The sequence below is a fragment of the Bubalus kerabau genome, chromosome X (genome assembly GCF_029407905.1).
Source record: "Bubalus kerabau isolate K-KA32 ecotype Philippines breed swamp buffalo chromosome X, PCC_UOA_SB_1v2, whole genome shotgun sequence".
In the NCBI taxonomy this organism is placed as follows: Eukaryota; Metazoa; Chordata; class Mammalia; order Artiodactyla; family Bovidae; genus Bubalus; species Bubalus kerabau.
Genome location: NC_073647.1, coordinates 24,217,901 through 24,242,067, shown reverse-complemented (window position 1 = coordinate 24,242,067; position 24,167 = coordinate 24,217,901). Strand labels below are relative to the sequence as shown.

Sequence of the window (24,167 nt, the reverse complement as noted above, 5' to 3'; positions counted from 1 at the left end):
TGCATTGAATGGAGTTGAATAAAATGTTTCTTTTGTTAACTCCAGACATGGAGGCTTTCCCCTAGTGTCTGGACATTTTTAGAGCCTGTCCTTTTGGTGAATATATTTCTTGTCAGTAGGAATTTGGAAGTAAGGGTCTAAAAATCAGATTTGAGGGACATTTTCTGGTTGTCTAATGGTTAGGACTTGGCACTTTCACTGCCATGGCCTGGGATCAATCCCTGGTCAGAGAACTGAGATCCCGCAAACCACCCTGTGCAGCCAAAAAAAAAAAAAAAAATTAGATTTGATATTATAACCTGTATATGGTATGGTTAATTATTGCCACAACAACTACTTTTACGTTTACTTGTGATTAATAAGATCTTTAACTGTGGTAAAATTGTACATTTTGAGGGAAATTGTCCTTATGGCCAACTAAATTGTGCCAAAATATGGACTTTCCTTAGGACTTTTAAGCAGGAAAACGGAATATACAAAAGCAGCGGTGGTTTTCTCTATGCTCACATAGAAATGTGAGTGGAAGGGGTGGGTGTAGGATGGTTTATTTAACTTATAGACTATATAAGAATTGTCTTAATACACCAGGACTGAAATTCAGAGAATAATTGTGCTCCACAAAATTGTGGAAATGTGAGTGGAAGGGGTGGGTGTAGGATGGTTTATTTAACTTAGAGACTATATAGGAATTTTCTTAATACACCAGGACTGAAATTCAGAGAATAATTGTGGTCCACAAAATTGATAAATTACTGAAGAAGTTTATAACTGAAGAAGTTTAGAAGAGTCTAATCTTCAATTCAGATTTAGCTAGATCGTGGATTATCTGAGCTATTTGGTCTCTGGGATTAAAAAAAATCATTTCCCCTTTTGAAACGGTGGTCTCTATGGCAGCAGTTGTGTGTCACTTTCAGGGTTACTCTGTCAAATGGCTCCCAGATATCTTTCATCAGTGGCAAGTAACATCTCAGAGTCCATTCATTCTGAGTACAACCACAGACCCTCTAGTCTCTTATTTTAACTGCCCGTCTTCAACTGTTGTGCGTTTTTCTTGATATGTAGAGACCAGAACTGTATGTATGCAGTATCACAGGGGCATGTTTCCTGTGCTTTTATACTAGGGTAGAAGAGAGTTTTCAGTGTTCTTCTCCAGGTCCTTCCTGAAGATGCCTGCTACTGTGAGGCATTTTAGATACAGTCATACATGGAAAGAGTTCAGGGAATTCCCCAATAACTTGTTTTGGTATCACCCACAATTTTAGTTTTTCTTACTTTCCCTCAAATGGTGCTCCCACACTCTTATACTTAACCGTTATTGAAGTTTATTGACCATTTTCGACCTGTTTACACAAGATGTGTTAATATTTATTAACTTGGTATTTTCCTACCTCGAAAAATACCATCCCATTGGAACTTCTTTGAGTGTTTCTCCACCTTCACTATGCATCAGAATAGAGCTTTTAGCAACTGCAGAGTCCTGGGCCCCATTCTCAGAGAGTGGAAGTGGGGAGGGGAAAGCATTGCTCATTTTTTTTTAAAACAATTTGGGTGACTACTGGGGAGCCAGGGTCGGTAGCCCCTGATCAAGGTAATTTATAAATGTTCTCCTTAATATTGGGCCCAATCTCTGAGGCTCTCACTGTTGACACTTGTGCTACCAAATTCAAATCTATAAACTCCAAATCTTGTTTAAATTCGCCCAATTTATGGCGAAACATTTTTTCCGACTCCTTGCCAGCTCAGTTTTCCTAGTACTTGGTGTAATGTCTTGTCTGAGGCATTTTTGAGATCTGTTACTCATGAGCTGTTATTCGTCCACCAGCTCATGCTGCTGCTTCCACTGACAACTGTGTGCAGATAGGCTGGCATGTCTACAGTAAACAGGGTTAATTCTTGGTTGAATTCTTGTTGAACATCATAGGTTCTCAGTATGTCTTTGCTGACCCCGAGTCATCTGTCATGCCTTCTAGAAGAGATGCTATCCTTTATTCTCGAAGATACAATTTGCCGCCCCTGGATTAGCTGTTTGTCTTCTTAATATTTAATCCCTTTCCTTTATCTCCCTGTATTATAGTTGCTGCTGCTAATGCCATTGCTGAAGAAAGACGAAGTCAAGGTAGCTTTAGTTCACTTGCATCTCCGCCTTCAAATATAAAATCACCATTTAAGCCAGGTATAATTTCTAAAGTACTTTAATCGATGTCAAAGTGTTATTTCCTTTACGTTTGATATCCTATTGATATCTAATTATATTCTTTTTTTTTAGTAATAGATGGCTCTGTGCTTAAAAATGACATCAAACAAAGATTAGTAAAGGAGCGGAGACAAGAGAAAAAAAGACAAGATGATGGTATTTTTTAAATTAATTTTTATTGGAGTATAGTTACGTTATAATGTTGCATCAGTTTATACTGTACAGCAAAATGAATCAGGATGATGGTATATTTTAGACTTTAAAAAAAATCAAAATGAATACATTTTACATGAAGGTTACATATTTTCAAAGTGGTTTTACTTTTTAATCTTTTTTTAATAGTATATGTTATACAGTATGTGTTACTTTTTACTTTGTGTTATATTGGATTAAAAGCATATACTAAATGAGATAGAGAACAATATTTGGCCAAATTGTTTTATTTTTGAAAGAGTAGTTTCTGTTAGCTTTAATTTTCTGAAAACTAAAGTATGAAAATTTCTTCAGTGTTTGTAGAAACAAGCAAAATGGGGATTTCAGTAAAAATGACTCTGAAAACAAAAATGAAGGAATTCCCTGGAGGTCCAGTGGTTAACCCTGTGCTTTCACTGCCAGAGGCCTGGGGTTCAATCCCAGACTGGGGAACCAAGATCCCACAAGCCATGGCACGGCCAAAAACATAAATGAATTTGCTAATAATCTTACCATAGATATGGTGTCTTTCACGGATAGCTATGCTGTCTCAAGTGTGACTTGGTATCAATGAAGATCTAAAAGAATCCTCCAATTAAAATAAGTAAATTTATATTAAAAAATAATATTCTTTTCTAAAAGAACCATAATCTTGAGAGAATGCTTTTTCAGCTATTTATTTTCCTCATCTGGCCCTGTAAATCCACTGCAAAACTAGTGCTTACCTTCATTCAAATGGCATAGCAGTTGTCTCTGTTTTGGTGAGGAGCAGTTTCTTCCTGTAGCTCTTTAGAAGAGTATTTTTACAACTGCATGGATGCTCTTCAGGCTTTAGTGAGAGGAAATTTGAATGTCGGAAAACATCATGCTGGTCAGTAATATGGTATGTGCCTAAGCTCATGAAGGTCAAATTGGCATGCTTAATATGGTCTGTTTAGATGAGGCCTTTAAAAAGAAGTTGCGTATTAGAAGGGAAAAAGCCATATGTTCTGGCCATGTGTTTTTTAATTCTTATTTTAATGTACAGCATATTAATCTGATGGGGTTTGACTTCAGCTCAAGTCAGCAGAAACATCACATGAAAGACAATATCTCTTTTGAATTTGGAATTTTAGTTTGGACAGGAGGAGAGTCATTTAAGCCAATTCAGTTCTCAGGAGTTAAATGAACACCCAGTGGAAATGATTCTTTCGTGGCCATCTCTGGTCATTTATATAATAAATCTTTAGTTATTAGCACAGGTTATGTTATTTTTAAGAAAGAGAATAAAATACACTAACTTTCCTTCTCTGTAATGTGGAAAACTTAAACATTTTCTTGGCTCTTACCTTGCTTTTGGAATATTTCAGCTAATAGAGAGACACAGCTACTTCAAAAAGAAAGAAAGTCTAAGATCATATATGAAAAACAGATGGAAGAAAAACAGCGAAAGCTGAGGGAACAGAAAGAAAAGGGTGAACAACGGAGAATATCTGCAGAAAAAAAGAGAAACGAAATGTTAGAGGAGGAACGGGTATGTGTTTTTCTTCTTTGTTAATCAGATGATACACTATGTTGCCTGGTTCTGCAGTACTTTTTTCTTAGCCCTTCTCTGCATTTATTGGAACCGACCCCGATTCTTCTGGAACTAGTACCAATTCTTCTTTGGTCTTTCCTTAAACATTAGCGGCTCTTGCCCCATCCTGATCTGAGGCCTGAGTTGAGGCTTAGTAACTGAGGTGAAGGCGAGCCTTGCGCATCCAGGGAGAGAGCCCTGTGCGCCTGCAGGGTGCCTGCAGCCTGGGCTTTGTTCTGAGGCGCGCTCTCTCTCCTACCAAAGGTGTTGTCCCATTGCCTGGTATTCACCACCCACTCTCAGGCCCTCTCTGATAGGGCCCCCTCTGCCCATGACCGACCACCCCCCTTCTCACCACTGCCCTCATTGTGAGAGTGGCAGAGCCCAGCTGGATCAGAGCCTTCCACTCTCCCATGGTTCCCGGCTCCCTTTTGTTTGCTCTCTCTCGCTCTCCCCTTATTGTTCCTTTCTCTGTGCTGTGGCCTTGCTGTCTTGCTATCTGGACTCTGTTTGGGTGTCTTTGGCACTCTGTTGATACGAGTCACTACCTTTGTCCTGCCCTCTCTTTCCCTCCCTGTCCCTCTTCAGTCAGTTTGCTTTTGGCTCTTTCTCTGTGGGCATCTGGTTACCTATCTGAATTTGTAGGATTCTCTCTGACACCAAGTTTTTCTCCTGTAGGTTGTTGCACATCTTTACTATGAGTGTCCTTGGCTCCTTTGGAATTGGCATGTTCCATCCTATTCTTCACTGTCATTCTCTCTTGCTCTTTGTTCCAGTGCCCCTCAAGTGTCCCTGAGGGAGCCTTGGCCTGTCTCTGGCTCTTTGTCTGGCTCTGGCCCTTTCCCGCCAATAGCACCCCCTTTTTCTTTCTCCTTTCTTTGTCTTAGCTTCTCCCTCCTTTTTGCTCCTCATCTTTGGAGTTTCTGCCATTGTTCTCTCAGTGTGGGGGTTTTTAACCTCTCTTTTTTTTTCTGTTGCTCTAATTTTAAAATATTTTTTCTTTCCTTTTCCCTTTGTTTCCATTTCTCTCCCAAGAGCCCTCTTCTCTGTGTCTTTCTCTAGCGCTCACTTTTCTTCCTAACTTTTACACACAGTTGGCTCTTGAAAATGCCTAACCCTCCCCACCTCCTTATCCCCGTCGGTGAATCTTCTTTATTTTAGGACTATTCCTGTGGTGTTTCTTCCCTGTCCATGGTTCACTAGCACCTTCTCTGTCTTTTTGCCCACATTCCAGTATTGAATGAATTCTCATTCAGAACTTGTATCACTCTATCTTCCTCTGTGAAATGTCTCCTTAAAATTACTTCTCTGTGGTAAAGAGGAGTCAAGGCCAGAGAGACTGAACTTGACAAAGACAGAACCAAAGAGAGTAAAATAGGAAACTGTGCTGGGTCAGGAAAGGCCCCTGGAGGACAGAGGGAGAGCCCCAAGGACTGCGAGTAGAAAAGACCATCTTAGGAGAAGAGGAACCTGAGAGAGAACACAGGAAAGGAAGAAGCAACAAAATGGCACTGTAGACAGGGTGGGAGCCAGAGAGAGAGCGCCAGACAAGAGCCCAGAAGGCAAGGGGAAAGGTCCAAAGAGAACTGGCCCCAGAGAGCTAGTGCGGGAAAGCCCTAGACAGAGCAGGGACCGCTCATCACTTAGGAGGCTGCACATAGAAAAAGAGAATGATTCAGCAGAGCAGGAAAAAACCCCAGACTCAGTGGTGGGGAGGAGGGGCGAGTGTGAGGGGCACATGGGAAGGAGGACAGGAGCTTGCACATGAGCTGCAGATGCCAGAAGGAACCTGAAAGAGCATGGAGGGTCAGCACATCTGGAAACAGCAAAAGAGCTTAGGAGAGAGGTTTTAATAATACAAGAATATTCTGTGTGTAATCTTTATTATACTTCTGGGGTGTCTAAGTAATTTAGGACAACTTCCTTTCTGTTAGAAAATATAATTTAAAATGTTGTCATTAGATAAGTTTCATTTTAAAATTGCAGTTGCTTTTCTCCTCAGAGGATATGGATGATTCCAATTTCCTAATATGTTCACCCTCTAAACTGGGAACATTGTAAGGATGATGTTGCTAGGAAACAGTTGCTGTCAGGGAAGAATAGAAAACTTTCTGGCCCTGAGGTTGATTTGCTTACGTGAGTGTAGTCCATGGTATGTTACAGCACAGAGATGAGGCATAGAAAACTGCATCTCATTTCTGACAGTGGCGCTGTTTGGCCACTGTGTAGCATTTGCATTCATAGACCTGTTATCCTGCACGGTTTAGACTAAAGCTGAGGTCAAGACAAACACATCTCTTTTTAAAAACTTGATTAGTTAACACCAGAATTTAAGAAGTTAGAAATGTGGATATAATAGATGATCTGGCATAGTTTCACTTACACATATTAGTTGATTTTTTATCCTGCCTCATTCTACAAAGAATTTAAGGTATATTTTTAAAACTATATACCACAACCAAATGAGAAAATAAATGTTTGAGGGAATCAAGCAGAGGGGGAAATTAAAATAAGAAAATAATAAAACATAAGGTATGATGAGCATACATCGAAGCATACTACTCAGTCCTTGTATAGTTGCTGGAATAGGCTACACCTTTATTTCTAAATTTCCTGATGAAACAAGCAAAGAGGGAAGCATGGTGAGTTTCTCGATTCCTATCCGTAAGATTAAAACCTACTTAGTTGGGAAAGTATGGATTCATACCTGAGGTGTTTCCAATTTTAACTTTTCTCTTTTATAAAAAAAAATTTTGCCTGATTAAAAAATTTGGTGGTAGGGGTATTTTATAACTGATAGATCAGAATTATACTAGTGAATATAATACATACGTAAACATTTATTGGCTTTTATTTTAAATAGGAGAAAGTCAAAGCCATCCTTCATCGTACACTGGAAAGGAGCAGCTGCATTGACCGTCAAAAAAGGGGGTCGTGGGCAGGCTCTACGACAGTAAATTCCCAAAATAAGACCGGTAATTAATACAACTGCTAAACTTTGAAGTTTATTCATTTTCACATGTAAATATTAGCTGTTGGTATAAGGTTGCATTTACAATGGGTTTTCAGCTTTGTCTCCTAAGTGAAAACACTGCCATATATTCTTTGGCATGCATTGAAGTTTGTGTCGTGTGAGATTGCCAAAGAAACAGGTGAAATTTTAGAATAACTTTATTTTATACAGTATATCCAAAATCTTAACCATTTAAACTTGTAATCTGTGTTAAAATGAATAATTGATAAGCTTTACACACCTTTATCCAGTGCATATTTTAAAAATAAATTGCCCTGTTTACTAATGATGTACTATAATTTTTCCTATGTGTGGATGTAATTCTAAGCAATTGCATAAAATGTAAGTTAAATTTCCATAATTTATAAGGAATGATCAACAGTGAGCATTGTGTACCTAATTAATACATGTTTATGCTCTGTATAAGTACATCATGAGCTCATCTTGTTTCAGCTACTGATGCTCTTTTAAATATGAGTACAGTAAATCTTGTATCTTTTCTCAGTCAACAAACATACTACATCTGCTGAAAGGCTTGAGCAGGGGACTTGTGGATTACATAGACAAATGTCACCTACTGGTCTTCAAAATTCTGTTGCCAAGAGTAAGTATTTATTTCATGTATTTTACTGAATTTCAAACCAGTGAAATCAAGTCTTTATATGTATTTCTATAGTACCACTTACTCTTTAGATCGTAGGACATTTAGATTTATTTTAGAAGAGCACCACGTTCCGCAGTAGAGATGGTCATTACTTTTTTGTATTTTCATCAGTATAAATCCCTGTTTCTTTACAAAAGAATTTTTAAATTTTTGGCTGGGTCTTTGTTGCTTCGTGGGCTTTTCTCTAGTTTGAGTGAGCAGGGGCTACGCTCTCGTTGCAGTGCATAGGCCCCTCGTTGTGGTGGCTTCCCTTGTCGAGTGTGAGCCCTGGGGCGCATGGGCTTCAGTAGCCGTGGCACATGGGCTCAGTAGTTGTAGTTGCCCAGGCTCCAGAGCACGGGCTCAGGAATCGTGGCACACGTACTTATTAGTTGCTCCAAAGCGTGTGGGATCCTCCCAGATCAGGAATCCAACCCATGTCCTCTGTGTTGGCAGGCAGACTCTCCACCACTGTGCCACCAGAGAAGCCCCTTGTTTCTTGGTTTGTGTACTACTGGTATCAGATGGGTTTGTTGGGCTCAGGTAGCCCAACAGCTATGAAATATATTTTGACCCAAAGACATTGCCATTAAGTGACACAATAATTTATTTTAGAATTAATCCATATTCTGTCTAAGCTAAAACTGAAATCCGTTTTTCCAGAAACTAGAGTAGTCCATTCAGTTTCCGTTAAGTTTCATGAATATTACCTAATTTAAGAAAAATAATAGCAGATATATAGCAGTGGACAGGTTGATCTGCTTCATATATATGTAAAGTTGACAAGCAAGTTACCTTCCTATTTTATAATTAAGACCCCAAGAAATGCAGTGATTTCCATTCCACCCTGCTCTTCTGTGGGTTATATTTTGGTTATCTGATCATAATTTTTTGGTCATTCGATCATAATTCTAAACTGTACATTCCACTAACAAGTCTGTGTTTTTCCTCAAAGCAAATAAAGTGGTTTTTAACTGTTAATGAGAGAGTATTTCTAAGCTCTACTTTACAACTCTTTGTAGAGGTAATGCAGCACTCTTTAAAAGAAAATAAAACTTATCTACTGCAGATACTTCAAATACATTTTGCTCCTGGTGTTTGCCCTTTGAATTAGCACTCCTTAGTTTCTTGACCAGGAATTGAACATGCACCCTTGGCAGTGAAAGCGTGGCGTTCTAATGACTGGACCACCAGGGAATTCCCTAGCATTCCTTATTTTAAAAAAAATCTTGACCTGAGTGTGTCATTGACCGTATCTGGCTTATACTACATGGTGCTTTTCACTGACAGTTGGAATGGATTAGATAACCATACCCATCAAAAAAATCCTTTTTCTTTCCAGAGAAAAAAACAGACATGATCTTTGCAGGAAAAAGACATGGTAAACATATTCCACTTCATTCTCTCAAACTTGGCTGTAGAAAAGATGTACAATTTTTGTACCTTGTGAATTGAAACAGGCATAATTTTAGTTTGAATTCAAAATGTTTCTTTTGTGTTATTAGGTGTCTGAGCATTTTTTGAGCATGCTGATTGCTCTACAATTCCAGTGTGGAAAAAAGATGCTGGATATCATTTAAAGCATATATTTAGTTAATTGTAGCAGTGTTTAACTTAGTGGGCAAGATTTCCATTTTTGTCTAAATATATGCTGAAAAAGGATTTTTTGTTTTGTTTATACTTAAATTACATCATTTGTACTTTTAGAACTCTTAAAAATTTTCAACAGTGAACTTGAGAGATCTTTTGTTGTCAGTTTTGACACATCTCATTTTCTCTTGTAGTAAATAGTCCAGCAGAAGTTGATCCACTTTCCGTCATTAACCTTAGTATGCTTTTCCAGAGCACTTTTGCATATAGCCCAGGTTCATTCATAGATTAATATGTTAATATAAGAAGATTTTCTCTAGCACCTTGCTTATCATATAATAAAATTAATTTATTATTCACAAAAGTCAATCCTTTAGAAAAATTAGAGAACATTCATTGCAATGTCATATTTGTATATTTTCATTTTAATTGTTTCACAAGTGTTGACCCTGTTTTACTATCTAATTGATTGGAGGAATTCGCAAAGATTTCTCCACAGACATTTCTTACATTTTTATTATAGTGAGCAAACGCTAGTATGTTTTCATTAATCTGTGTATCTGCTGTATTTGTGAAACATGTAAAGAAAAGGGACAGGTGATGGCTTTCAAGTTAGTAATGAGTTGAAGTGCAATGAAGAAACAATTCCAAGTAATTTTTTAAATTATATCTTGACTTGTTTTTAATCCAAGAAGGTATGTGTGGAAGATACTTTATGAAATAACTTGCTTTATAGTATATTCCTCTAAGTCACTTCAGTCGTGTCCGACTCTGTGCGACCCCATAGACGGCAGCCCACAAGGCTCCCCTGTCCCTGGGGTTCTCCAGGCAAGAACACTGGAGTGGGTTGCCATTTCCTTCTCCAATGCGTGAAAGTGAAAGTGAAGTCACTGAGTCGTGTTGGACTCTTAGCGACCCCATGGACTGCGGCCCACCAGGCTCCTCCGTCCATGGGATTTTCCAGGCAAGAGCGCTGGAGTGGGGTGCCATTGCCTTCTCCATTGTAGTATATTACACACTCTGAAATGATTAATGCTGTAATTAATGATTCCACGGAAAATAAAATCAATATTTTCACTGGCTTACCTTTGTAAAATCCCTTCAAACTGAAATAAAACCTGTTCAATCCAGAGAGATGAACATTTCAAACTCAAATGAAGTTCATCATCTAACCTGTGATATTTCAAATAGCTTGCTTTATATTTTAATTTTTTAAACAATATGTTTGGCTATGCTGTGTGTACAGCATGCAGGGTCTTGAATTCTCTAAGGATCAAACCCGCGCCCTCTGTGGTGAAAATACAGCCTTAATCACCAGGGAAGTTCCTAAATAGCCTTTCTTTAAATCTTGACTGATTCAAATCATCTGTTTTTCTTCTACTCAGTGCTGACGTACCGTAAATTCACACTATTTTGTCATTTCTTGCAATGTGATAGTAAGGGATAGGTGATCTTATCACATGATCGAATTGATTACATTTCTGTGGATTGTGCTGTGCAATTACATTATCAGTTCTAGAATTTTCAAATGATGCTACAGTATCAGTATTTACTTTAATCTATAGCTCCCCCAAAGAATTCTTGTTTTCTTCTTTTGGCCACTCGGCTTGTGGGATCTTTGCTCCCTGACCAGGGATTGAACTCTTGGCAGTGACAGCACAGAGTCCTAACTCATGAACTGCTGTGGAATTCCCCAAAGGGTTCTTCTTTAAACAGACTTCCATCAGTATTCTGAGCCGGAATATTTAAAGTGAAATGGAAGTGTCTACACAAAAGGGATGATTTCCCCATATGACTAGTTTGGGTTGCTACCACTGTGACATCTGTGCCAAATATTAATTATCATTTTTATTTTAAAAACACTAGTTGAGAGAATTCCTTGGCAGTCTGGTGGTTAGGACTCGGTGCTTTCACCTCTTTGGCCTGGGGCTCAATCTTTGGGGAACTAAGATCCTGCAAGCCATGCAGCGCAGCCAAAAAAATAAAACTCATTAAAACTAAAGTGTATAAATTAGTTTAGTAATAGATGTCATGGACTGTGTCTAAAATTATACATTATGTATTCCTAATTTGGGAACTTTGAAATTGTCAGTCAGTATGAGACATTTTCTTTCTTTTTATTATTTCCTAGATAATTTTATTTCTCTTTGGATAACATACTTAAAGAGTAACCTGGTTTTAACTTTGGGCATGTAGAATCTCTTCATAATACTTGAAATTTAAAACAATTCTTACAAGGAAGAGTACTGAGGATAAAAAAAAAAATGTTTGGACAAAAGGAGTGGCTCACTCCTGAAGGAATCTGTTTAAACAGCTTGTAAATAGTAATGTTCCTGGACTTCTCTGGCGGTCCACTGGTTAAGACTCCATGCTCCTAATGCGGGGGTGCGGGTTCGATATCTGGTTGGGGAACTAAGATCCCACATACTACGTGGCATGACCAAAAATTTTTCTTAATGTTCTTAAAAAGTATTATTTCTTTGCCTTTGATCTCCAGAAACACCAGAAAAGAGACGAAGTTCATCTTTGAATAGAAGATGTAGCAGACTGCATTCATCTATAGAAACAGAACAAGTAGAAGAAAAACGGCCTGGTTAGTTATTTCTAAGTGCCAGTCTTCACTGCTGGTTTAAATGTGTTATGTTTATGTCAACATTCAGCTGCTTGAGAAGCCATTCCAAAACATTGGAAGCCAAAATATCCCTTCTTTAACTAAAAAATATACTTTGGTGACATGCCTATTTGGCTGAAGCTAGAAGAATCTCTTTATTATTATTTTTTGCTTTTTCCCAAAACTGAATTTTATGGGAAGGTCTGGTTCTCATTAAGTGTCATACAACAATAAAATCTGTAATTCTGCCATGAAGCAGAGAACCAGACCATAGAATGTTGGTATAGATAGATTTGTCCTGAGGCACTTCATTCCTTCGAACATTTCATTAGTTCGTATATAGAAAGTAAAGGGAAAGGGAAGTTGCTCAGTTGTGTCCTACTCTTTGCGACCCCGTGGACTGTAGCCTACCAGGCTTCTCCGTCCATGGGCTTCTCCAGGCAAGAATACTGGAGTGGGTTACCATTTCCTTCTCCAGGGGATCTTCCTGACCCAGGGATCGAACCCGGGTCTCCTGCATTGGAGGCAGACACTTGAACCTCTTAGCCACCAGGGAAGCTCTAAATTACTGGCCACATTTTGAACTTCAGAGATTTGCTGCTTCACAGCATAATCCACATCTGTCCTTTGGGGGTGTTTTCACTGCTGATCATTACACACAAGATTTCAAAATTATTACTGAAGTACTTGTTTATTTAAAGTTGTTTCTGACACCTTTCCCTTAAGTTTTCCCTATTAAACATGATTGTTCCTTTTTGTTTCATAACAAAGTGTTCACTTACAGAGGATTCAGGTCACATCCTATTAAAACAAATGTCACTGTGGCAGGGATCTTCATGAACTTAAAAGTTGATTGGAGCAAGCTATTTACAGCAAGATTTACTTCATTCACTCAGTCCCTGGGAGCTAGTGGCAATGAACTTGACAAATGTGACTGCCAGTGACATATATCTGGAGGAATCCATGTCAGAGTGCTTTTGTCATTTACACCTTTTTTCTCCACATGTGAGTTTCTCCATAGAGACTCCATACATTGGAGATGGTAATAGATACATTACCTGGAGCCCCGCATTGGGATTATTGTGGTATGCTGGGCCTTTGCCTGTCTATTCAGGTCTTATCTTCCCTCACCGTGCAGTCCCGTCAGGTGGCAGTGTTTGATCCTGTTATGTATGTGTGGTTCTCAATTGCCTCTGCTTTTAGGCTGGGATACTTATCATTTAGAGCAGTTCACATTGCTCTTTCTTGCTTTCTTCATTTATTTGTGAGACCTCAGACTGAGTCCTTTCTGTTTGTTCTCATCATTTAGTTTGTTAGCTATATACCTCTCTTTGGGAGAATACTTGAATTGGTTGCGTGCTCATCCCAACAAAAGTGTCAGTAGCCAGGAACAAAGTACTGCTTCATTAGTAGTTTAATAGCAATAATCCAGGTAATAAGCATAGGATAGAGTGCCTGAAAATGTTAGCATTTGTGCTTAAAAAGTAGGTTTGATCACTTAATTTTTTACAGAAAGGCATAAAACTAATCTGAATCAATACTTTGCAAATGAGTAAGTCTGCACAATATTTTAGGTTGCATATTTATTTTACGATGGCAAACAGTGGGGTAGTTATCAGGGTAATTTATAGGATGAGATCAGGAGTTTTGGTGGTGGTTAAATTTTAATTCCGTGGGTTTCTTGACCTGTGCTTAAATATATCACAGTATTATAAAAAGGGCTGGATTTTAGGTACATAGAAAAACCTAAATAATATCAAGAGAGAAAGCCAACCTTCTTTTTTTTCTTAAAATGTGGAAGAATAACATTGAGTGGCTCTTTAGCTTTTAATTAAGAACATAAAGATTGTTAGTAAAATAGGGACTTCCCTGGCAGTCCAGTGTTTTAACACTTTGCCTTCCAATGTAGGGGGTCTAGGTTTGATCCCTGTTCGGGGAGCTAAAAATCCCACGTGCCTTGTGGCTAAAAATTCCAAAACCTAAAACAGAAGGAATATTGTAACAAATTCAGTAAAGACTTTAAACATTAAAGAATGTTTAAAAGAAGATTGTTGGTAAAACAGATTTTCAGGGTTATGGGTCACATATCATGTTAAATATCCCTCTGGGTAGTAAGTCCTCAGTCATAGAGAGCTCTAATGCATTGTTCCCATTTTCTCCTTTTTCCCTCCACTTTTTCCTTTCCAGAATATATCCCGCCCCCTTTCCTTGTTTTTCGGTCAACATCCATATGATTAGTGAGCCAAAGTGCTGTCATAGACTTTGTTGTAGCACAGCTTTATTTCTCTTGATTCGAATTCCTGACTTTGCTTCTGCCTAGTTGTATGTGTGTCAAATTATTTTCTGCCCATCTCTCCCCAGTGTATTGTGAGGTATTCTAATTCAGCTCAGTTCAATTCAGTTGCTTAGTCAGTCGGACTCTTTGCAACCCCATGAACTGCAGCACGCCAGGCTTCCCTGTCCATCACCAACTCCCAGAGCTGGCTCAAACTCATGTTCATTGAGTTGGTGATGCCATCCAACTATCTCATCCTCTGTCATCTCCTTCTCCTCCTGCCTTCAGTCTTCCCCAGCATCAGGGTCTTTTCTAATGAGTCAGTTCTTTGCATCAGTATGCAAAGGATACTTTGCCAAAGTATTGGAACTTCAGTTTTAGCATCAGTCCTTCCAATGAATATTCAGGATTGATTTTCTTTAGGATTGACTGATTTGATCTCCTTGCAGTCCAAGGGTCTCTCAAGAGTATTCTCTGACACCACAGTTCAAAAGCATCAGTTTTCTTTATTTAAGCGGTTGTGTGCTCATCCCAACAAAAGTGTCCTTTTTGGACATCAGTCAGACTCATGCTTTCTTTATGGTCCAACTCTCACATCCATACCTGACTACTAGCAAAACGGTAACTTTGACTGTTTGGACTTTTATCGACCAAGTAAATGTCTCTGCTTTTTAATATGCTGTCTAGGTTTTTCATAGCTTTTCTTCCAAAGAGCAAGTGTCTTAATTTCGTGGCTTCAGTCACCATCTGCAGTGATTTTTGGAGCCCAAGAAAAGAAAGTGTGTCACCGTTTGCATTGTTTCCCCATCTATTTGCCCTGAAGTAATGGGACCTGATGCCATGATTTTTGTTTTTTGAATGTTTTAAGTCAGCATTTTCACTCTCCTCTTTCACTTTCATCCAGAAGCTCTTTAGTTCCTTTGTGCTTTCTGCCATAAGGGTGGTATCATCTGCATATCTGAGGTTATTGATATTTCTCCCTGCAGTCTTAATTCCAGCTTGTGCTTCATTCAGCCTGGCCTTTAGCCTGATGTACTCTGCATAGAAGTTAAATAAGCAGGGTGACAATATACAGCCTTGATGTACTCCTTTCCCAATTTGGAACCAGTCCGTTGTTCCGTGTCTGGTTCTAACTGTTGATTCTTGACCTGCGTACAGGTTTCTCAGGAGGCAGGTAAGGTGGTCTGGTATTCCCATCTCTTGAAGAGTTTTCCATAGTTTGTTGTGATCCACACAGTCCAAGGTTTTAGTGTAGTCACTGAAGCAGAAGTGGGTGTTGTTTTCTGGAATTGTCTTGCTTTTTCTGTGATCTGGTGAGTGTTGGCAGTTTGATCTCTGGTTCCTCTGCCTTTTCTAATTAGAATTCTAATTACTTTTTAAAATATGTTACTCCCATCAAAAATCTCAATGGTTTGTCTTAAATTTCTTGAGCTATTAGAAATCTAGTTATTATACTTTTATTTTCTGTAGCACAAACTGTTAGTGTTAAATAAGTGATTAGGCACATACAGGTATGTAAGTAAAATGCTTTCTCTGCCAAAAGTTAGGACCTGAAAAATAGCTGAGTCTTTTTGGTATATTTACCAAGTCTTAAAAAAGCTACCATCAAATACCTTTTTAAAAATATTTAGGGACTTCCCTGGCAGTCCAGTGGTTAGGATACCGCACTCTCTCTGCCCAGGCTGTGGGTTTGATCCATGGTCAGGGAACCAAGATCCCACAAGCTGCCTGGTGAGGCCCACACACACAAAAAAGTGTATTTTAAAGTAATAAATATTTAAACCAATAAATATTTAGTGAAAAAAATTTAATGTAATTTCCTGTTCTCCCAGTACTCACTGATAACTGAATATTTGCATTTATATATTTTTAATAAAGTACAGTCATAACCTGCTTTTGTTTAGATTCAAAATATACCGTTTTCTGTGTCTAAAAATTGCGTATTATTACTCTTAATGACTGCTTTAGTATAGTCCAAATTTTGTGTTGACTATTTATATTTTCAGTTGTTTCAGTATTATAAACAATGCTGTATTAAGTAACAACATACATACTCATTTTTTAATATAATTTTCTCTTAAGGATAACCTAAAAGTGAAACTGCTGGAACAAAGAGTATGTAGTTTTCAGAGTGGCTTTTGATACACTATTGCCAAAATGCTTCCATGGAGCATGTGCCAATCCACCAGCCTAGTTCCCAACATTGGTATTATCACTTTCTTCCATCTAACTAGTACCAGATATTATAATTTTTTCCATTTCTTAAGCTAAAAATATTTAGATTGTTAAAACTGGAAGAGACCTTGGAGATCCAGCCCATTCTGATTACTGTGTGTTAGTTGCTCAGTCATGTCTGACCCTTTGCGACCCATAGACTGTAGCCCACGGGGCTCCTCTGTCCATGGGATTTTCCAGGCAAGAATACTGGAGTGGGTTGCCATTTCCTCCTCAAATTCTGATTACTGTCGTACTACAGTTTTTAGTATGGGTGAGAAGATGCTCTTGTTTATACTCTATCTTAAAAGAATCATATATAGAGTGTCTTATGTAATCACCTGTAATGGCAAAATCCCTGGCCCTGGTGACTTTGTTTAGATTACTTTTTATAAGTGTCCAAGGTTTTGTAATTGTCTATGAAAATGATTCTGAACTATAGTGTGATTAAAATAGAAATGCTTGTTGCAGACATCAGCTTTGGAGAAGCATCTTACTTTAATCTAGAGAGCTCTGTTGCTTTCACAACGCCTCTCTTTTAGTGGTAGTGCCTCTGAAGTACCAACTTTGAGATGTTTCTGCCTTGTGTCTGTGATCCATTTCACTAAACATTTCTGTATGGTGTGTAATCCCTGTGATTTCCTAATAAACGACTCTGATTTTGTTTTTATACGGCTAATGGTACATTTCCGTCTTGTCAAATTTCTACCTGTGTGGAATTTCACTCTTTGTTCTCATTTATCCACAGGCATCCACAGTGTAATCCAGTATGTAAACATCCCCCTGCTTAGGCATAGCAGTGATGAATTGAAGAGTACCATAGTGCCTTGTCAGTCAACAGTGGTGATGCCTTTCCAGGAGAAGGTAGAAATACCTTCCAAGACTAGTGTGGGAGTGGCCCCCAAGGCAAGTGTGGAAGTGCCCCCTGAAGTGAGCGTTGAAGCACTCCCCAAGGCAAGCTTGGATGAATCCCCCCAGGTGAACGTGGAAGCACCCCCTGAAGTGAGTGTGGAAGCGTTCCCAGAGGAGAGCATGAAAAAACACCCCGCGGTGAGTGTGGAAGCACTCGCGGAGGAGAGCGTGAAAGAACACCCCGCGGTGAGTGTGGAAGCACTCGCGGAGGAGAGCGTGAAAGAACACCCCGCGGTGAGTGTGGAAGCACTCGCGGAGGAGAGCGTGAAAGAACACCCCGCGGTGAGTGTGGAAGCACTCGCGGAGGAGAGCGTGAAAGAACACCCCGCGGTGAGTGTGGAAGCACTCGCGGAGGAGAGCGTGAAAGAACACCCCGCGGTGAGTGTGGAAGCACTCGCCGAGGAGAGCGTGAAAGAACACCCCGCGGTGAGTGTGGAAGCACTCGCCGAGGAGACCGTGAAAGAACACCCCGCGGTGAGTGTGGAAGCACTCGCGGAGGAGAGCGTGAAAGAACACCCCGCGGTGAGTGTGGAAGCACTCGCCGAGGAGAGCGTGAAAGAACACCCCGCGGTGAGTGTGGAAGCACTCGCCGAGGAGACCGTGAAAGAACACCCCGCGGTGAGTGTGGAAGCACTCGCCGAGGAGACCGTGAAAGAACACCCCGCGGTGAGTGTGGAAGCACTCGCCGAGGAGACCGTGAAAGAACTCCCCGCGGTGAGTGTGGAATCACTCGCCGAGGAGACCGTGAAAGAACACCCCGCGGTGAGTGTGGAGGCACTCGCCGAGGAGACCGTGAAAGAACACCCCGCGGTGAGTGTGGAGGCACTCGCCGAGGAGACCGTGAAAGAACACCCCGCGGTGAGTGTGGAGGCACTCGCCGAGGAGAGCGTGAAAGAACACCCCGCGGTGAGTGTGGAGGCACTCGCGGAGGAGAGCGTGAAAGAACACCCCGCGGTGAGTGTGGAGGCACTCGCGGAGGAGAGCGTGAAAGAACACCCCGCGGTGAGTGTGGAGGCACTTGCCGAGGAGAGCGTGAAAGAACACCCCGCGGTGAGTGTGGAGGCACTCGCGGAGGAGAGCGTGAAAGAACACCCCGCGGTGAGTGTGGAGGCACTCGCCGAGGAGAGCGTGAAAGAACACCCCGCGGTGAGTGTGGAGGCACTCGCGGAGGAGAGCGTGAAAGAACACCCCGCGGTGAGTGTGGAGGCACTCGCGGAGGAGAGCGTGAAAGAACACCCCGCGGTGAGTGTGGAGGCACTCGCGGAGGAGAGCGTGAAAGAACACCCCGCGGTGAGTGTGGAGGCACTCGCGGAGGAGACCGTGAAAGAACACCCCGCGGTGAGTGTGGAAGCACTCGCGGAGGAGACCGTGAAAGAACACCCTAAGGTGAGCGTGGATGCACTCCCTGAGGTAAGCACAGAAGAACACCCCAAGGTGAGTGTGGAAGCGCTACCAGAAGTGAACATGGAAGGACCCTCTGTAAATGTGGAAACATCACCTGAGACCAGTGAGGACCTATCCCTTGAAGCGCATGTGGATCCATCCCAGGAGGTGAGCATGGACTCATCCCCAGATGTGAGTGTGAACCCATCTCCTGAAGTGAGCATGGACTCGTCCCAGGAGGTGAGCACGGAAGCATCATCTGAGGCTAGTGTGGACATATCTCCCGAGGCGAGCATGGTAACACTCCCTGAGGAGAGTGTGGAAACATCCCCCGAGGAGAGTGTAGAAGCATTCTCAGAGGCAAGCATGGATGCACTCCCAGAGGGGAGTGTGGAGGTGCTCCCCAAGGAGAGCACGAAAGGGCCTTCTGAGACAAGTGTGGAGGCGCCCCTGGAGACCTCCCCTGAGGTGACCGTGGAAATACCTTCCAAGGTAAAGTGAAAGATTCTCCACAGGTTCGAGAAGTGCCTTTCATTGACAGATTTTCTATTAAAATCTCTATTTTTTGTTGTATAGATGATGATGGGTCAGATTTCACAACATACAGCATTCTATGATAAAATATATTCACTTGAATGATTTAAAATTATCTGATACTCATTGTCTCAGAGTTTCCCCCCAAAGCTGGAATAATAGATCATTTTTAATAGAAGGGATAAAATAGAGTGGTTTATATGAATTATGTTTCTAAACTCTGAAGGAATGTTTTTGAGAACTATCACAGAGCTCAATTAGGATTTACAAATACAATTAAGTTTTGAAGTAAAAGAGTTATTTTAAATTATTTCTATGGCCTGTTTGAATTGTATAATATAAAATGTTAGTCTGGAAGAATGAATGAATGTACCTAAGTCTCATGCATGAAAGGAGAATTGGGATTTTAGGAGCATTTTATTCAGAATTTTTTTCTTTTGAAAGGGCAGCCGCAAAAGGTAATACTAGTAATTTTTTTATATGATCGTATTGATTTGTTCAGAAATCAGAAATGGACGAACAGCCCTCAAACCCTATTACCAAGAAGCGCGTACCACCATCGCAGATACCGTGTTATAGATGGTCATCATCTCCTACAAGAAGGTGGCGTCCACCCTCACCCATCAGTGCTAGGTAAGTAGCTTATTTGCAGCTGTTCCTGATACATGTTTTACCAGGATAAACCTCGCATCAGTGTTTCATAAATAATGGAGTATGCATGGTAATGAGAATATAAAGGGAAAAGCCTTTAAAAATTAATTTACCTTTTCTCTTATAAAATATCATATCATGATGTCAAGACATGCTAGTGTGTGAAATGGTACAGTACAAATCAGCACATATGTATTATCAAGTCATACCAGCCTTCCTCCATTAACTGTTTCTTTTTCCCTGTAGGCAAATTCAAAAGAATTGCCCCCCGTCACCTTCACCCGGCACGTCAAAACAATCGACACAGTTTTGTTTTTCCTATCAAGTAATTCCTATGCAGCGTACTGTATTTGCACAAAATGCATTAGGTACTATGGGAATGAAAAGCAAAGCCGTGTCTAACACCGTTAACAACTCTGAGGCTGCAAGCCCAAAGGATATGATCTGTGAAGGTGAGTTCCTTCACTAACAAGTTCATTTCAGCCACCAGAAAATCTCAAGGTAGTTTGGGAACTGTCCTTTTATTCCCCAGTTCAGAGAACTATAGGAAGCAAACTTGATTTAAAATAAAGAGCATTGCACCAGTCACACTGGCACAATGCTTGTTTTTTCTTGCTGCAACTTCTTCTTTAGCCCCATTTTTGGAACTGATGTTTAGTGTGTACAGATGGGTTGGATGAATGCCATGGTCTAGGTGGTCCCTGCAGTTCCTTCCAGCTCTGATAGTGGATGGCCCTTAGGTATTTTCCATCCTTGGAGACAGCACATCCAGCCATTTGTGGCTGAGCAGGTTTCCATCAGGAGCTGTAGGGTAGTTTTTATGCATAGACCCTAACATGCGTCAGGTCTGTATGTGGGTTCTAAAAAATACCATACTGGTTTTTTGACTATCACATGCATTCTTTTTTTTTAATTGAAGTGTAGTTGATTTAAAATTTTGTGCTACTTTATGGTGAACAGCAAAGTGATTTCAGATACACATGTATAGATACTCTTTTTCATATTCTTTTCCATTATAGATTATTATAAGATACTAAATATAATTCCCTGTGCTTATGCTCAGTCCAAATGAGGTATAAATCTTTTATTTTTCTTTTTTGGCCATGCTGCACAGCTTGGGGGAATCTTAGTTCCCCAACCAGGGAGTGAACCCAGCAGTGAAAGCAGTCAAGTAGGACCTTACTGTTTCTTTTGTATGTAGTGGGCACTGGCACCCCACTCCAATACTCTTGCCTGGAAAATCCCATGGACGGAGGAGCCTGGTGGGCTGCAGTCCATGCAGTCGCAAAGAGTCGGACACAACTGAGCGACTTCACTTGCACTTTTCCCGTTCATGCATTGGAGAAGGAAATGGCAACCCACTCCAGTGTTCTTGCCTGGAGAAGCCCAGGGACGGGGGAGCCTGGTGGGCTGCCGTCTATGGGGTCGCACAGAGTCGGACACGACTGAAGTGACTTAGCAGCAGCAGCAGCAGGGTGTATCTGCTAATCCCAAACTCCTAATTTATCCCTTCCCCCCTGCCTTCCCCTTTGGTAACCATAAGTTTGTTTTCTATGTCTGGGAGTCTGTTTCTGGTTTTTTTTTTTTAATTGAAATATAATTGATTTATAAGAATTTTCCACAGTTCGTTGTGATCCAGAGAGTCAAAGGCTTTAGCATGGTCAATGAAGCAGAAGTAGGTGTTTTTCTGGAATTCCCTTGCTTTTTCTATAATCCACCTGTATGACTTACTTTTAAATACACTCATGAATTTTGCTTTTTGAAGGAATTCCACAGTGAATTCTTTGTAACATAAACAGTCTTTTTATTATGATTTATTGATTCCTGATTTCTTAAAATCCTCATTTTCATATATAGTTTATTTAAAACAAATTTGTCACATGAACTAAAATACTATGCCTCCATGTGGTCACCTTATTTTACTGATAGTCTTGCTTTCTTTGGTTATCCACAGTTAGCCACTTTATGATCAACCAAATATATTAACATGCTGTTATCAACACTTAGTGGAATAATTTATTTAATAAAAATGATGCACACTTTTCAGAATGTATGCTGGATATATTTTTGTTTAATTGACTTAAGATTTGTACACTTCAGGGAATTCCCTGGTAGTCCAGTGGTTAAAGACTCGGCACTTTCACTGTGGGGTTCATTCCCTGGTTGGGGAACTAAGATCCCCCAAAGCTGTGCACCATGGCCAAAAAAGAAAAAAAAAATTTATACCTCATTTGGACTGAGTATAAGCTTATCTTCCTCCATATTCAGTATATCTTAATCTTTTTTTCCATAGAGGTAATTTAGTCAGGTATCTCAAAACAGCTAAACCAAAGCAGGAACACATTATTTCTTTTGGCGACAAATAGTTGTTAAAAGTTAACAGAATGGTACTTCTGTTGGTGGCTTGGGGTGGCCATGAGGGCATAGGAATTGGGCTTTTGAACAAAAGCTATTACATAAATCATTTATAGTTTATTTATACATTTTATATCATGGACATACTTTTTTTTTTTTAACATTGCACGTTGTCTTGCACCTCTTTATTGGACATAGAGGCAGTAGGTTCGCTACACTTAACTGTTTTGCATGTTAATTTAAACTAGAGTCTGGTAATCAAGGCACACCAGGACCTAAGAATGCTGAGGAGGCAACACAAATTTTGGCCGAAAAACGACGCCTTGCTCGTGAGCAAAAAGAAAAAGAAGAAAGACTACAAAAAGAGATGGAACAAAGGTTGGCACAGAATCATCCTTTCTATAGAGTAAATCTTGGTTGGGACCCAAATTCTGAAAGTCATGCTTTAAGTTAGATATATATAAATTCTCAAAGAGTAACTGACTTTTCCTTCAATGTGAATCAGCGTGGGGAACATTTCAAGCAGACAGGACGCTAGCGTAGATGAGTATATGTTCCTCTGTAGTCTGCCTGTGTCATGTGCTCTTGAGGTGTGCTGTCAAGATGCATAAAGAGATCTGCACTCACCTCAAGGGCCTAGCCCTCAGCACCTTAGTGATCACCCAAGACTGGCGCTGTTGGCATTCACTGGTGTCAGCCCCTTTCTTTATTTCAAAAGTCCTTTATAACTTCAGAATTTGTAAACCTGTTTATGAAGAAGTTGCATACATCGTGACCCTTTCCTCCTAAATACTTCCCTGTATACTTCCTAAGAAGAAAAGCATTCTCTGATGTAACCAGGGTATTAATAACTAAAATCAGGAAATTTATTATTTTATTTTCTAATCCAGGGTCAACATACAATTCAGTTTGCTATTTGTCCCAGTGACAGTCTTCTTTTTAAAGGTTTTTAAAATGACAATTCTTTCTTAAACGTTAACGTGTGTGTAATAGGAAACTAAAAAACACAAGAAGCAAAAAACAAAGTCATCCATAATCACAAGCAGTTTACCTTTTGATGTGTCCTTCTACCAGTGACATACTTTATATAATCTTTTCAGTTCAGAATTCAGTCCTTAAACAGTTAATAAAAAATAATATATACACACATACAGAGACAGTAACTGGTAAAGCAACTTTGCTTGAAACTTGTTTGTAAGTTTGAAATGAAAAAGTTATCCCCCCAAATTTGTAAACTTGGAAAAGATACTTCCTTATGTTTTACTGGGTTTCCAATGACCTGCGGGCTACAAATGTCATATACAGGTGTGGGCTGCTGCTGCTGCTGCTAAGTCACATCAGTCGTGTCCGACTCGGTGCGACCCCATAGACGGCAGCCCACCAGGCTTCCCCGTCCCTGGGATTCTCCAGGCAAGAACACTGGAGTGGGTTTCCATTTCCTTCTCCAATACAGGTGTGGGCTACTTCAGTCTAAAGGTTTCTTGATCTTTGAACTCGAGGCCCATTTGATATGGGTCCCTGTAATGTAAACCTCTGTCTACAACCTGCAAAGAAGAATGACTGATGTTGTTTTTAACTATTATTTTTAAATCACAGTCATCCTTTCTATGTACCTTATATGGGTTTGGGAGAAAGGAAGAGACGTTTTGAATAGCAAAAAAACCCTATAACTTGAAGGATATTATTTATTAAGTTCATGTAAACAGAGCTAGTTTCACATTTTAAAAGCCCTGAATACCAGTCATTTTGATTGGCCTTTCCTCCTCTGAGCACCACCAGACCCTTCTGTAAATTCCCTCTCTCACACCCCCATGTGAGATCAGGTGTGAGCATACATTTAGTGCAGTTAAGAAGGAGTGATTATATGTGTGTGTGTGTGTGTGCGCGCACGCGCATTTGTGTTTTAAGATGCAAAGTAGCCCACTACTTGATAAAAATCTTTTTCTTCTCCCAAAGGCTAGTTCCCCCTATTTAAATAGGTGAAATTATGCACATCCTGTGGAATAACAAAATGTAGGGAATCTGGTGTAAATATAAATTGTATT

General features: G+C 40.1%; 1 protein-coding gene across 1 annotated transcript in view; it reads left to right on the top strand.

Annotated features, from left to right (window-relative positions):
- Positions 1 to 24,167, top strand: part of LOC129639943 (MAP7 domain-containing protein 3-like) — a 38,864-nt gene that overhangs the window by 5,613 nt on the left and 9,084 nt on the right. Inside the window, exons 3-12 of the mRNA XM_055565240.1 lie at positions 2,075 to 2,173; positions 2,267 to 2,350; positions 3,736 to 3,899; positions 6,805 to 6,916; positions 7,460 to 7,558; positions 11,685 to 11,780; positions 17,036 to 19,074; positions 19,619 to 19,749; positions 20,014 to 20,219; positions 22,371 to 22,500. Coding sequence (XP_055421215.1) covers positions 2,075 to 2,173; positions 2,267 to 2,350; positions 3,736 to 3,899; positions 6,805 to 6,916; positions 7,460 to 7,558; positions 11,685 to 11,780; positions 17,036 to 19,074; positions 19,619 to 19,749; positions 20,014 to 20,219; positions 22,371 to 22,500 — 3,160 coding nt within the window. The remainder of the gene's footprint in view (positions 1 to 2,074; positions 2,174 to 2,266; positions 2,351 to 3,735; positions 3,900 to 6,804; positions 6,917 to 7,459; positions 7,559 to 11,684; positions 11,781 to 17,035; positions 19,075 to 19,618; positions 19,750 to 20,013; positions 20,220 to 22,370; positions 22,501 to 24,167) is intronic.